Here is a 14,624-nt window from a genome sequence, read left to right as displayed (position 1 = left end):
ACGGGCAGAAAAAATAAAATCTTACAATATCATTTTCAAAGAGTTATAAAATTACATTCCAGAAGGTATAAAACCTTTGACCTATGATTGATAAAAGGGATAAAAGGTATTATTGACAGTTAAGTTCACAAGTATAGACAAAAAAATCAATATGTCACTGTCAAAATTCTAAATTCTTCTGTAATGTATTTAAGTAGCAAGCATTACAAATTTTTATTTCTATTTACTATCTAAATTGTCGCAAGACACGGATAAACTGTAACTTTAAAGAGGAGAAAGTAAAAAATTCTTTATTTTTTTATTCACCAAAAACATAGTACACCATAGACAATTGACGTAAATCAGCTGTCTGATATCAGTCGTTGTAGGTGGCAGCACAGCGTCACGTGAATTTTCATGGCGCTGAAGCAGGGCTAGTCCCGACGTCTTGTGATTTCACGAAATTATAGCTGTTTCTAATATTTACTGTTAAACAGCATTAATTTTTAAGTTCTAGGTGAGTACAGTAATGTATTTAGGCTTATTACGTGCGGGGTGTGCTTTTAAAATGCTTTTGCGCGGGACCTGAAAGTGTCAAAATAGTGACGGGTGTACTATGGGGTGGTTTGGGGTGAATTGGTGTTAGTAATTGTGGCGCCTGGATGTCTGAGCGCTAACGGGGCGCCGGACGGACGGGGCGAGTATCGATTCCCAATCCCACCGCGTCAGACCGCGCAAAACACCACTTCGTTGTCCACATTCGCGTTAAACAGGACGTCTCCAAATTTCTCGGAGCTTAATCGTTTTTTTCGACAAGGACTACTATTTATGTTTCTCAACATGAAATCCGCTGCGTATGTGTTCGGGCTCTGGCCTGTTACAGTTATTATAGAAGTTTAATTCTCACTCAAGGTCAGTCCTCATTCTTCAATAATTTTAACATTTGCGTGATGTTCTGAGTTTTAAGTACTTATATTGTATTATTCGTGTGTGAAATGAACCCTGATCGAACCATATTCTAGAGCCTGATAGATCGCTAATTTGCCCTGAGTTTAGTTGGTGGTTTTTGTCACTGCAGTATATTATATCACATCACATCACAGTGTCTAATAAGAAAATAAAGTTATGCAGTAGTGTGTGTTGATGCAGTATTCTTCATATAGTCATATGACACTTACTTCAAAACCCTACATTAACATTCTTTAATTTTGGTTTATCTATCAGTATTTTTTATTTTATTTATTTAAAACTAAAAAAAAAAAACAAATACATATTGGAGTGCCTATTATAGACAATCTGGACTACACATTCACATGTCAGTCAGGATCTGTAGGTACTCAACAGGAACTATAAAAAAATACACGAAAACAAGCTTTATTGCTTACCTGTGGTCCTACAATCTCTGAGAAAAAAAAGTTGGTGTCGTAGGGTGTTTTTCTTTTAATCTACCACTGTTTAGTCTAGTTTCCGCCCTATGATATGTGACTGAATACTGAATTCAATTTGTCTATGTTGCAGTGGCGGCTGGTGAAAATTTCTACTAGGCAACACTGAGCACAAAAGAAACCTACCTTAACATTAGGTACTTCACTAGTAATCAATTTTAGGCAAGCCGATGGGAATCCGCTTGTATGAACCACCCGCTGCTGCTATGTTGTTTTTTTGCTGTATCCATACTAATATTATAAATGGGAAAGTGTGTGTGTCTGTTTGTTTGTCTGTCTTTCACTACCAAACGGAGCTATGAATTGACATGATTTTTTAAATGGAGATAGTTGAAGCCACTGGGTTTGGGTTAGGCTTGGTAGTTTGAGTATTTTAATAACACCATTTTCCCGTTCCAGTGAAGATGTCGGAGTACTGGGTGATCAGCGCCCCGGGCGACAAGACGTGCCAACAGACCTGGGACACTCTCAACAATGCCACCAAATCGGGCAACCTTAGCGTCAACTACAAATTCCCCATTCCCGACCTGAAGGTACGTACATTGGAAAGACTACTTTAACCTTAGGAATTTTCGGGTTGTTAATTTCATTAAAATAATTCAGTGCTCTATTTCACCTACAACCTGTTTTTATTGATGTCCGTTAACAAGTTTAGTGTATAACAACCTTTAGAAAGAAAGAAAGAAAAGACGTTTATTAGCACAAAATACACATACTTATAACTAGCTTAATCTAATTGTACATAATAGTGGATTGCGTTAAAAGGTCTTTACTCAGCTGGGTGTCTCGGCGTGAGCCACAGGGCCCGCTCCGCGACACTGATTTTCAGTAAGGACAAGGATCAGGAGTTGGACTAGGTAGCACTCAGTAAATGGACTATATGTATACAAATTATTAATGAAAACTCAATACTATTTTGACATATGCCATCAGATACTTGACACTATCTTGTATATATATTCTTAAGATTCTCACACTTTTAAGTCATTTATTATATTTTTTATTTAAACGAAAAAAAAAAAAACATTTTTTCGGATTTAACAAAAACCTCCAGGTAGTTCCTGTTAATTAGCTTGACGACGCTTCGAATTTAAAGGAAAACAAAAGAAACATTGTGTATTGTCTTTATTTTATTCAACTGTTTTCTTCAGGTGGGAACGCTGGATCAGTTGGTGGGTCTGTCTGATGACCTCGGTAAGCTGGACACCTTCGTCGAGGGAGTCACCAGGAAAGTGGCCCAGTACCTTGGCGAGGTGAGTCCTTACTGCTTACAGCAGGGAAGATAGCATCAAGAAAGGTCAACCGGCCTAGCTGAAATCACAGAATATAATAATAGTACAAGTACAGAAGGTTCATTCTTTTGATGTTCACAAAATGCCGCCGTTCTTAAATTCTTACCTACTAACAAACGGACCGCACGAAGGTCGGCACCACTGAATGGGCCGCGAACTTGCGGCCGCCGGCATGTACTTGTAGCGCGGCAATAGAATCGCCGAGTAAGCCGCCCCTGCTGAAATGACAATTGTGTCGGTTAACTTCAAAACTGGGTAAATCCATTCTGCTATAAGGTTGATTATCTTTCAGATCACATTATATTTTTTATATATTCAACCTTAAAGCAGAATGGATTTACCCAGGTTTGAAGTTAAGCGACACAATTGCTGACGCTAGACGCCGTTCGAAACGCAATCTGGCTCTGTCGCACCAATTACGGAAGTAGCTGTAAAGTAGACCAGTCGAAAATGACGTGTCAAACCCTTATGTACCTGCAATTGAAGCGTCACCTGGTTTTATATCTGCACTTCTGAAACTTAAAGCTTCCGCTCCTTACCTCTAATCTCCATACTACTAGCGATGATAAATGTCACAGTCAAACTCAAGTGACATCCCAACCGGAAGAGTTTTTTGGTTATAGTGGCAGCTCTGAATAGTCTGACTCAGCTACGTAACGTCACTTCCCCTTTTAACTATTTTTAAGATTTTTGTACTAAAAATAAGGAAAAAAAATATTAAAAAATATATTTTTGTGATCTACAGGCGTATATCTCGAAATGGTTTTCGATTTAGGGACATTGAAAATTTTGAAATGTTGTCATTTACGGAAGATCAATAGAGATAGCTACGATAACGATATTAAATATTGTACTCAGCGTACTCAAGCGTTTGTGCATTTGGCTACGTCATCCTGTATTGTCTTGAAATCCAGCTCTATACTTTCAACTCTTCTGGTGATAATGCTGTGCCATGGGCGACAATAACTGCTTACCAAGTAAACTTTATACGATGTGTCTGATTGTTTGGCTACTACCCTCGTAGCGCCCACCATACAAAATTTTTGCTAGGGAATTTTGATTCTTATTGTACTTGAGATTGAATTCAATTTCATTTGTTCGAAAAATTTTAGAAACAAAAGAAATTATGTTTATTTGTTTACATGAAAGTTGAAATTCCATTGAAACCAAATGTACTTCAGAAAGTACATTGGGCGCCAAGAGGGTAAAAAAAAAAAGTTTGTTTAAAAAACAGGTCTGTATTCAATTGCAAGTTATGCTATGCAATAAGTTAGTGCAAATGTGTTTTTGAATTAGCATAATAATAATGTAATTTATAATTTTAAATTTTCGCTTGTTTTTTTATATTTTTTTTTACTTTTAACGTAACGTAACGTTGTCACAGGCCAAACAAAATTATGCCTTAATATATCATTGTCATAAATAATTAGACAGAATTGCGATGTGAGGCTTCCCTTATTTTGCGTCTTCATTGTATAAAAGAAATACAATTTTCAAAGCATTAGCACTTATTTTGCATTATTTACTTATAAATAATTGAATTAAAAACAATGAAATAAAATCCGACAGGTACTGGAAGACCAACGCGACAAGCTCCACGAAAACCTGATGGCAAACAACAGTAAGTCACTTTTTTCATTTTTTGGGGCAAGTAAATTTACTTTCCGTGTGGCACTAAACATTTTATTTGTTTTTGTTTTATTACAAATCTATTTTAAACTATTTTAATCAATTTCGAATTAAAAAAAAACAATTACGGTACTTTGTTTGGTGCCATTTGGTTGAAAAAATAAACAAATGAAATAAAACAGAAGTTAAACATAGCGTCTTAGAAAGTTAAATAAATTTTTATATTAAAAAGACGAAAATTTTGCATGTAAAGTTTTAGAATTGAACGATGGCATGTTTTTGGGCTAGACAGGACATAGGCTGTTTAAATGCAGGACAGTTGCCAGCATGTAAAACTAATTCATAGACAAGAATGAACTGATGTAGAAAAAAGAAATAAAAGCACAGAGTAGTGCGAACATTTTTAGCATGCGTCGCTGGATCTCGATGGTTATATTATTTTTTTGATTTTTTATACTTCCTATTTGATTTCCGTTAATTATGTTTCAACTTGTGTATATTTTGCATGTATTTTTCTTTTTTTGACGAACACTAATATTTATTAATTATTTAATTCTTGAACCACAGTCAATAACTTTATCTTTCTGAATTCTTTTTTAAATTTTATTTGCAATATAAAATTGCACTGTATATAAGAATGTTTGTACATACTTATTTTATTAAACACAACATTTTCATGTACACATCTCATGTCACTTGTATAAAGTTTAATCTTTTTATATATTAATATTGAATTAATTCACGTTAATGTGATTTTAGTTAAAATGACAACGAATCTTTACTTAAAGCCAAAAACCATTACTTCTACCACAATAATTCGACTATAGGAGAAACGTAATATGTTAATTAAAAAAAAAATAAGGTGACAATGGTGACAAATGATGCAATAACATATGCTGAATTTATGTAACTTATTCAAATCAACTGTCACTGATTTTATCCCAACCTTTTCATCTAGTTATATTTTAATTTGAGAATACTATAAGTTTGGGGCTTTTCGTATAAGGTTCGTTGATGACTCACGTTGTAAAATGGCTAAGAATGTTGCGTGGACAGTGTTTGTTACGAATGTTTCATTGTTTTAGAAAGAGGCTCGTCTACTTACAGCTATTCTGACCTCTAGCACGTTGCATTACAGTTTCACTTTGTATTATACTATAGTTGTTTTAATATTGTTGCGTAGGATATTTGATGTTTGAAAAATTGAAATTGATGTTTTATACTCGGACTCCGTCGTAGAAAAAGAACATCAAACTACTTTTAAAGGTTGGCGCTTTTGACTATTCTATTTTAGGGCCAACTTCTAGAAACATTACGCGGTGGATAAAGTTATAATAGTTGGTGAGTGTTTTTTTACATGTATAATAATTATTTTCGAGAATACATTATTATCAGAAATGTACTTCGTAATTTTCGTTTTTATTTTATTATATCATATTACGATGTTACCGTAAGTCACTTTTTTATATTTTCGATGCTTCTTTTATGTATTTAAATATATCAACAAAGGTTAATGGCCTGTTTTAAAATATTCTTATTGTAGATGATTGCAAATTAGTATTTGGAATTGCATTTCAGTGTCTGAGAAATGGAAAAAGTTTTTTGGCAGTGAGTAACTATTTAGTAGTATATGTAAGAGCTTCGCAAATACTGCTTTTGATGCTTTGAGGATATACATGTATTCCACGTATCGTGTATGATATATGTATTTACGCCTAAAGTAAGTATATGCGTTCTTGTATTCGTTATCTGATATTCTCAAGTTAGGACGTTTGAAATATAATATTATGTTTTAATAAATAGGTCAATTTTATTAATGGAAATTTTACTTTTGCATGTTCGTCGCTTTGTGGAATATGTCTTATTTTTTGTTGAAAATGAAAGTTATGGATTTATAGTTAATTTTATTTTGATTAATATTAATTCGTTTAGGTAATAAATAATTAAATGTTTAATCAAACCATTTTTTTAATAATGTCATTTTGTGTTTATTTTAGCTAATTTAAAAGTTTTGTGTAGGTACGTAATGTTGTTACGGTTTTATTTTAGAAATTTAAATGCGTGTTTTAGGTTACTTGTCAAATGTGACGTTACTGTATGAAATAAGTAATTGTTGATTAAAATATTTTATAATTATAATAAGTGTTTAGAACTGTGATAAACGTGGATAAAATCGGAGGCTTTTCTATATAGTGGCAAATCAAGGTAAAATTTCAAGGGTGACGCACAATTTTATTTGTCAATTTGAAACAAGCCAGTGACATCAATACCGCTGCTGTTTTTTCTCCTAACTAAATAAGGTCTTTCCATTCCAATCGTTCGATCAGGTGACCAGTCGATCTAAAATATTGTCTGACACAGAGATTGTGAAACGATCGAATACTGTGGTAAGCGCCCTTACATTTACCACTACGAGAAGAGGTTCCTTAATCCATATTTATCTATATTTGGCTCCACGACCGGCGTTTATGATAACTACATGCACAAGTGTCTCGATATAAGATATACGTAGTAACTATGTCGTCATACCATAGATTAGATATCGCAATCACTGCCTCACAAGACATTCATAGCTTAGCCATAACGAGCTTCTACATACCGTCTATGCTTTGCGCTTCTTGTTATTATTCAATCTTATACTATTAAACGAGCAATTCTTGTATATTTATTTATTTATTTATTTATTTATTTATTTATTTATTTATATATACCGACGATCTCGGAAACCGCTCTAACGATTTCGCTGAAATTTGTTTTGTGGGGGTTTTCGGGGGTGAAAAATCGATCTAGCGTAGCCTTAGATCCCGGAAAACGCGAATTTTCGAGTTTTCTTGAGTTTTTCTTTCGCATTTGTAAACGTAAAATATGGTCCTTAATTTCGCCGCGCGCGCATCGATTCCGCGTAGCTCAGTCGCACGAGGTCGGTCTAATGTACGCAGATAGATCGTAGGTGTCATAGTCAGGGACCAACCGACCTCTTTTACAAAAAGTCGTCGACATCTCTTCTAAATACCTAAAACAGGTATGGATGTGTTCCTCGTTATCTCCAGATTACGAATTGACCTGTTTTAGTTTAAGGATGGGGGGACGGGTTGAGAAAAAGGGGGAGAAAGATGGCGGCCGACCATCATAGATATTTATTCACATCTCGAGTCCTATGGCACCAATCTGTTCGTGCAAGATGTCGTTTGAAAGCTTATTAAACCTACTTTAATTGTTTTTAAATAACTATACTCATAAAAGTAACCGTTTACGAAATATTTGAAAATATGTGTTTTTTTATCGCGCATGAATTGCACAAGTACTAGAAAAAATGCGTCTAACTCAATAAACAATAACTTTACCGCAATTGATGTTATTATAAAATTTTCGCGTCTATTCATGATCTTTCTAAAAATATAAGTTTCATTGGTATATGATAATATATAACCATGTAATTACGAATTTGGTTTAGCAGGAGTCACTCTGCTCGGTCGCAGAAATGGGCGCTGACCGTAGTAAAGTATTCAATATTTTTGAGGTCCTATTTTACGGATCCGTATGCGAGAGGTATCGTTTCAAAGCTAATTAAACCTACTATATTTTTTTATAAACAACTATAGTCATAAAGGTAGCTGTTTAGAAAATATTTGAGAATATGTGTTTTATAGACCATGAGTCGCACAAGTACCTACTGGTAAAAAATGCTTCTTAATCAATAAACAACAACTTTTCCGGAATTGATGTTAGTATAAGATTTACGCGGAATTTCGTGCGCTTTCTAATAACATAAGTTTTATTGGTGTATGATATTATATAACCAAGTAATTACAAAATTTGGTTAAGTAGGGGCCACAGCGCCCGGTCACGTATGGATGCTGACCGTCGCCAAATTTTCTATATTTTTCAGATCCTGTTTTATTTAACAGGAATCTTTTGAAAGCATATTATGCGTACTATCATTAGTTCTCAATAATTTTAGTTGTAAATGTAGTAGCTAACAAAATATTTGAAAACATGCATTGGAACCGATGTGAGTAAAACATGCTTCTAGCTCAATTAATTATATTTTTTCCGCAATTCATATAATAACAAAATAAACGGCGAAATGTATGACCTTTTCAAATAATAAGTTTTGTCAGTATTGCATAAACAATTAATGTTAATTTATCCATCATACTCACTGCGCACCGTCATATACATGGATGACCATTTTCGTTGCCGTTTTCATAATTTTTAAGATTGCATGACCAATAAACAATAACTTTACCGCAAATAATGTTATGATAAGATTTACAGGACATTTCATATGCTTTCTAAAAATATAAGTTTTATTGATGTATGATATTATACAACCAAGTAATTACGAATTTGGTTTAGCAGGTGTCACTGCACCCCCGTGACGTAAATAGGTGCTAACCGTCGCCTAATTTTATGTATTTCTCAAATCCTATTTTAGCGATCAATTTGTGAGAGGTATCATTTGAAAGCATATTATGCGTACTATCGTTACTTTTTAATAATTTTAGTCGTAATTGTAGAAGTTTACAAAATATTTGACAATATGTGTATTTTTACTGTATATGAATAGCATTCGCACTGATACGAGTGAAACATGCTTCTAGCTCAATAAATTATATTTTTCCGCAATTGATATAATAACGAAATGAACCGCAAAATGTATGGCCTTTACAAAAAAATTAGTTTTGTTAGTTTTGCTTAAACAATTAATGTTAATTTGTCCACCATACCCACTGCGCACGGTCAATCGTCATATAAACGGATGTCCACCGCCGTTGCCTTAATTTTTTCATCATGTTACAGATTTTATTTTATTGATCAATTAAGTATATAAGTAAATTCGATACGTGATAGATTATATTTATTATGAATATACGATTAGTGAAACAAAATCTGAAAAATCATGAAAAAAGGCAACGACGGTGGACATCCATTTATATGATGGTGCGCAGTAGGTGAGCTGAACAAATTCAAATTAATTGTGTATGCAATACAAACCAAACTTATTTTTTGTGTAAGTCATACATTTTCCGTTTATTTTGTTATTATTTCAATTGCGGAAAACTATAATTTATTGAGCTAGAAGCGTGTCTTATCAATGCCAATGCTATTCATGCACAGTAAAATACACATATTACTAATCAAATATTTTGTAAACTTCTACAGTTTCGACTTGAAATATTAGAAATAAAGATAGTACGCATAATATGCTTTCAAATGATACCTCTCACAAATTTATCAGTAAAATAGGATCTGAGCAACGTAGAAAATTTGGCGACGGTCAGTCAGCACCCAATATCGTGACAGGGCGCAGTGACCCCTGCTAAACCAAATTCGTAATTACTTGGTCATATATTAACATACACCAATAAAACTTATATTTTTAGAAAGCGCATGAAATTTCGCGTAAATTTTATAATAACATTAATTGCGGTAAAGTTATGGTTTATTAAGTTAGAAGCATTTTTTATCTGTATATGTGCAACTCGTGCTCGAAAAAAAAACTCATGTTTTCAAATATTTTGTAAACAGCTACCTTTATAACTATAGTTATTCAAAAATAATTATAGTAGGTTTAATTTGCTTTCAAATGATACCTCTTACATATGGATCCGTAAAATAAGGACTTAAAAATATTGAATACTTTACTACGGTCAGCGCTCATTTTTATGCGACCGGCGGAGTGACCACTACGAAACAAAATTCGTAATTTAATGGTTATATTATCACTTACCAATAAAACTTATAATTTTAGAAAGCTCATGAATAGTCGCGTAAATTTTATAATAACATCAATTGCGGTAACGTTATTGTTTATTGACTTAGAAGCATTTTTTACCAGTACTTGTGCGATTCATGCTCGATAAAAAACACATATTTTCAAATATTATGTAAACAGCTACCTTTAATACTATAGTTATGTGTAAACAATTATAGTAGGTTTAATTATCTTTCAAACGATACCTCTCACATATGGATCCGTAATATAAGACCTCAGAAATATTAAATACTTAACTACGGTCAGCGCCCGTTTATGCGACCTGGAGGATAACCCCTGCCAAACAAAATTCTTAATTACATGGTTATATATTATCATATATCAATGAAAATTATATTTTTAGAAAGAGCATGAATAGACGCAAAAAAAATATAATAACATCAATTGCGGTAAAGTTATTGTTTATTGAGTTAGACGCATTTTTTACTAGTACTTGTGCAATTCATGCGCGATAAAAAAACACATATTTTCAAATATTTCGTAAACGGTTACTTTTATGAGTATAGTTATTTAAAAACAATTAAAGTAAGTTTAATAAGCTTTCAAATGACACCTCGCACGAACAGATTGGTGCCATAGGACTCGAGATGTGAATAAATATCTCTGATGGTCGGTCGCCATCTTTCCCCCCCTTTTTCTCGACCCGTCCCCCCCTCCTTAAACTAAAACATGTCAATTCGTAATCTGGAGAGAACGAGGAACATATCCATACCTGTTTTAGGTATTTAGAAGAGATGTCGACGAAAATCGTGAAGGAGACGACTTGTGGCCAAATTGGCTCTAGACTATCAGGGTTTCGAATCCCGGCCAGAAATTAAGTTTTTGTTTTTTGTCTTTTTTTTTGTTTTTGTATTTATAAGTTTTTTTTTATCTAAAGACGTGATATATTAAAATAGAACCGAGCGAAGCTCGGTCGCCCAGATATTTTTAGTTTATTTTTCCTTAAATTTATTTGTTATATTTTGCTCCTATCCCACTAAAATCCTATTTTTATTTTATTTTCAATAAAACTCAAGTTCAAAATCTGACGCTGAAGAGCGTTTTATGGGCGAATAAAAGCTTTATAACATCGTAAACGATGAATAATTTATAACAATAACACGTTACGAGTCTTCTACCTAACTATAGCAGCGGAGATTTCATGGGCGATGCCTTCTGTGAGGGAGCGTGTTAAGAGATTTGAAAATGGAAAGAATTTCCAAATTGTAAATCAAAAGAGTAGATACCAACAAACAGTTTGTTAAATACCCATTGACTCATATTATACTCAAATAGGTTAAAACTTAAAAAGTTGTATTAATTCATGGGAAACTTTTATAGCACTCTTAACATGTTCCAACACGAAAGGGGACGGGGCACCATCTGTTGTCGCGGATATAAGAGCATCCCTCTATAACGCAAACCATTTAGAAATAATATTCGAAGTCCAAAATACATAAATAATAGTTTCCTTGTGATACAATTATACAAATATTATATTCACTGGGCTTATACGTTCCATGGGAATGGACTGATGTTCAATTTAATATTCATAATACTATTTATGACAGTACCTTGAAAGGGTGGTACTGTCCATGCTATAAAATGTCATAAATATTTAATGACTGAAATAGGTACAGGCAAATGTGGCATGTTGAAGATTATTTCTTTTATTTATAATTTAAGGAATTTTTAGGTCTTTAGTATAGACAAGTTTCTTTGTACACATTTTTGTAAATGACCGTTTGTTTCTCAAAAAAATAGATAAAAGATTCAAGTGGCAAGGCCAATATTACTGATGGCCTGTGGACAAATCACACTGAGTCTTACAAGGGGCGAAAAATAGACTTCAGAGAGTTTCTCGTTGAGAACGCGGGAGCTCTTCAGTATCCATAGAAGGTACCGAGGTTTCTGCATGATTATGCTCTTGAATCCGCGACAACTGCCGCCAGGCATGGACTCGTACGGCGACCCGGGCGGGGGGGAGCCGCCGGGCACGCCGACGTCGCCGGTGTGTGACTCGGCGTATTCCGAGCACCACGGCTGCTGGCCGTGCGAGCACCGCGACTCCTGCGAGCCGCGCGACTCCCGCGAGCAGTCGCAGGCCTCCAGCGGCCGCAGCTCGCCGCGCTGGGATGACGAGGAAGAAGAGGAGAGGCCGCATCACGTGCTCTCACAAGGTTTAGGTCCCGAGATCCTCGTCTTTGATGCTGGAGAATAGTCCAAGCACTGATCAACTTTTAACCAGCGCATAGAAACAGCACTTGAAATCCTAACCCGATCAGCCGCCCTAATTCTTCGTAAGTCGTATTATAATATACTTTTGTGTTGAAGGTGTTTGCAAATTTGCGCGCACCGTCTACTACAGACTTAGCAGGAAAGGAAGAGCTCACGCACTCGCGACAGGTGACGAAGCAAATGAAATGCTAGTCCTTATTACCTAAGCTACTTATCTACCTTGTAGTTTAAGCTTGAAGAAATGTAATATAGGTACTTACACTGCCAGATGATAAAGAAAGTTAAAATGGTGGACTATTTTCTCAGCATCAATGACTCAATGTCCTTCCTTATCCGTTAGGCCCTTTTTGCTCAGTCCCCGTAGGTTTTCCTCTACGAACAGCGCTGCCTGCGGTTTTAGTCTGATGTGAAGGCAGTGATTGCGTAAATAATAGGTATCTAGACTAGACTATCTAGGATTTTTATTTGCTGATTAAGCAGTTGGCGCTGGCCGTAATATTAAGTGTCGAGCGCCATTCTAAATTTGTAAAACGAGCTTCATTTTTCTGTTTACAACCAATCGTGAAGTAATATTTCTTAGATATGAAATAAAAATATATTTCTGTCGCGATGCTTCAGTGTTTACCTTAATAAATCATTTGAAACTAGTGTTGACTTTGATAACCAAAATATTCAAAGACAAATCAAGTCAATTATTAGTATAAAGTGGTTTTCGGTCTTTGGATCGACATTTAATATGTTGTTTCGTCCGATGTTGATAACATTTGAAGAGTCCTCCTCATTTCGGGCGTAAAAAATGATAACTTCGTAACTCGGGAGAAGATTTTTCAGGACAATCGGTAAATCACGCTTTTTCTAGAAGAAATGCTCCTTTCATCAAAGTGACATCAAAACATAAGGCGGCAAGTTTGTCAGTTAAAATATTTTTTGAAAGTCTGCAAAAAATATATGTAAGCGTTTTTAGAACTACATGTTTAGATTGACGCTCTGACAATGGCTAGTATAATCCGCAAATTGTATGTCTTGAATCTTGATTGTCACTTCTTTGTGTCGCTTTTAAGTATACACTGAGAGAAATTTGCATTGTGAATTTAACAAGTTCGACTTGTTGCGGTTTATCCGTTTGAATCAGCCAAACGTATGTTTAAAACAATATGTGTCAGGTTGTTTTTATAAAATCGACTTGTTGATTCAAATATATTGCCGATTCAAATGACAAGTAGCTTGTTGTTTGAACCAAAGAGCACGTAGGCGCTATTTTAACCAAAAAACTTGTTGAACGAACATGAAAACTGGTTGTATTTTCTCTCAGTGTAATTGCTATATTTAAGTCCCTATTTAACATGTAGATTTAAGTGGAATTTTTACCCCTTAAAACGGCTAAACACAAATGTTTTTTTTTAGCTTTTGTTGTTTTTAAGTTCAATTTTTATTTTGTAGTGTCTATATTTATTTTTTTTATCGGTAAAAAATATGTAAGTAGCTTACAGTGGCGGCGCGTGAATATATTTGGAAGGCAACACAGAGCAAAAAATTAAAACCGGCCAAGAGCGTGTCGGGCCACGCTCAGTGTAGGGTTCCGTAGTTTTCCGTTTTTGTCTCAAAAACTACTGAACCTATCAAGTTCAAAACAATCTTCCTAGAAAGTCTTTATAAAGTTCTACTTTTATGATATTTTTCATATTTTTTAAACATATGGTTCAAAGGTTAGAGGGGGAGGCGCACATTTTTTCCTTTAGGAGCGATTATTTCCGAAAATATTAATATTATCAAAAAACGATCTTAGTAAACCCTTATTCATTTTTAAATACCTATCCAACAATATATCACACGTTGGGGTTGGAATGAAAAAAAAAATATCAGCCCCCACTTTACATGTAGGGGGGGTACCCTAATAAAACATTTTTTTCCATTTTTTATTTTTGCACTTTGTTGGCGTGATTGATATACATATTGGTATCAAATTTCAGCTTTCTAGTGCTAACGGTTACTGAGATTATCCGCGGACGGACGGACGGACAGACATGGCGAAACTATAAGAGTTCCTAGTTGACTACGGAACCCTAAAAAATTAGGTACCATAGGCGCCCATCCAAGTGCATTTATCATACAGTCCGCTATGAAAGCGCTTAAAAAAGCCATCTCTCCGCTTATAACTTATATTTTAACTCTGGACGATCACGGCCTCGCGTGACAATACATTTCTTTATTTCAAATGTTTGCGTCGAAAAACGTGTTGATTCATTTAGTAAGTAATCTATTATACAACAGCCAAAATGAATT

General features: G+C 34.5%; 1 protein-coding gene across 3 annotated transcripts in view; it reads left to right on the top strand.

Annotated features, from left to right (window-relative positions):
* Nucleotides 1-339: 339 nt before the first annotated feature.
* Nucleotides 340-14,624, top strand: part of LOC125240322 (V-type proton ATPase subunit C) — a 36,675-nt gene continuing 22,390 nt past the window's right edge. Inside the window, exons 1-4 of one of the 3 annotated variants that reach the window (XM_048148209.1) lie at nt 340-496; nt 1,824-1,957; nt 2,576-2,677; nt 4,286-4,337. In XM_048148209.1, the coding sequence (XP_048004166.1) occupies nt 1,829-1,957; nt 2,576-2,677; nt 4,286-4,337 (283 nt within the window). In that variant the 5' untranslated portion in view covers nt 340-496; nt 1,824-1,828. Of the gene's footprint in view, nt 497-742; nt 892-1,526; nt 1,562-1,823; nt 1,958-2,575; nt 2,678-4,285; nt 4,338-14,624 lie in introns of those variants that run through there. The other 2 variants (XM_048148216.1, XM_048148225.1) reach the window with 2 other exon arrangements.

Source organism: Leguminivora glycinivorella, chromosome 2 (assembly GCF_023078275.1).
Source record: "Leguminivora glycinivorella isolate SPB_JAAS2020 chromosome 2, LegGlyc_1.1, whole genome shotgun sequence".
NCBI lineage: Eukaryota > Metazoa > Arthropoda > Insecta > Lepidoptera > Tortricidae > Leguminivora > Leguminivora glycinivorella.
The sequence above is the reverse complement of the archived record's forward strand: the minus strand, read 5'-3'. Positions and strand labels throughout refer to the sequence as shown.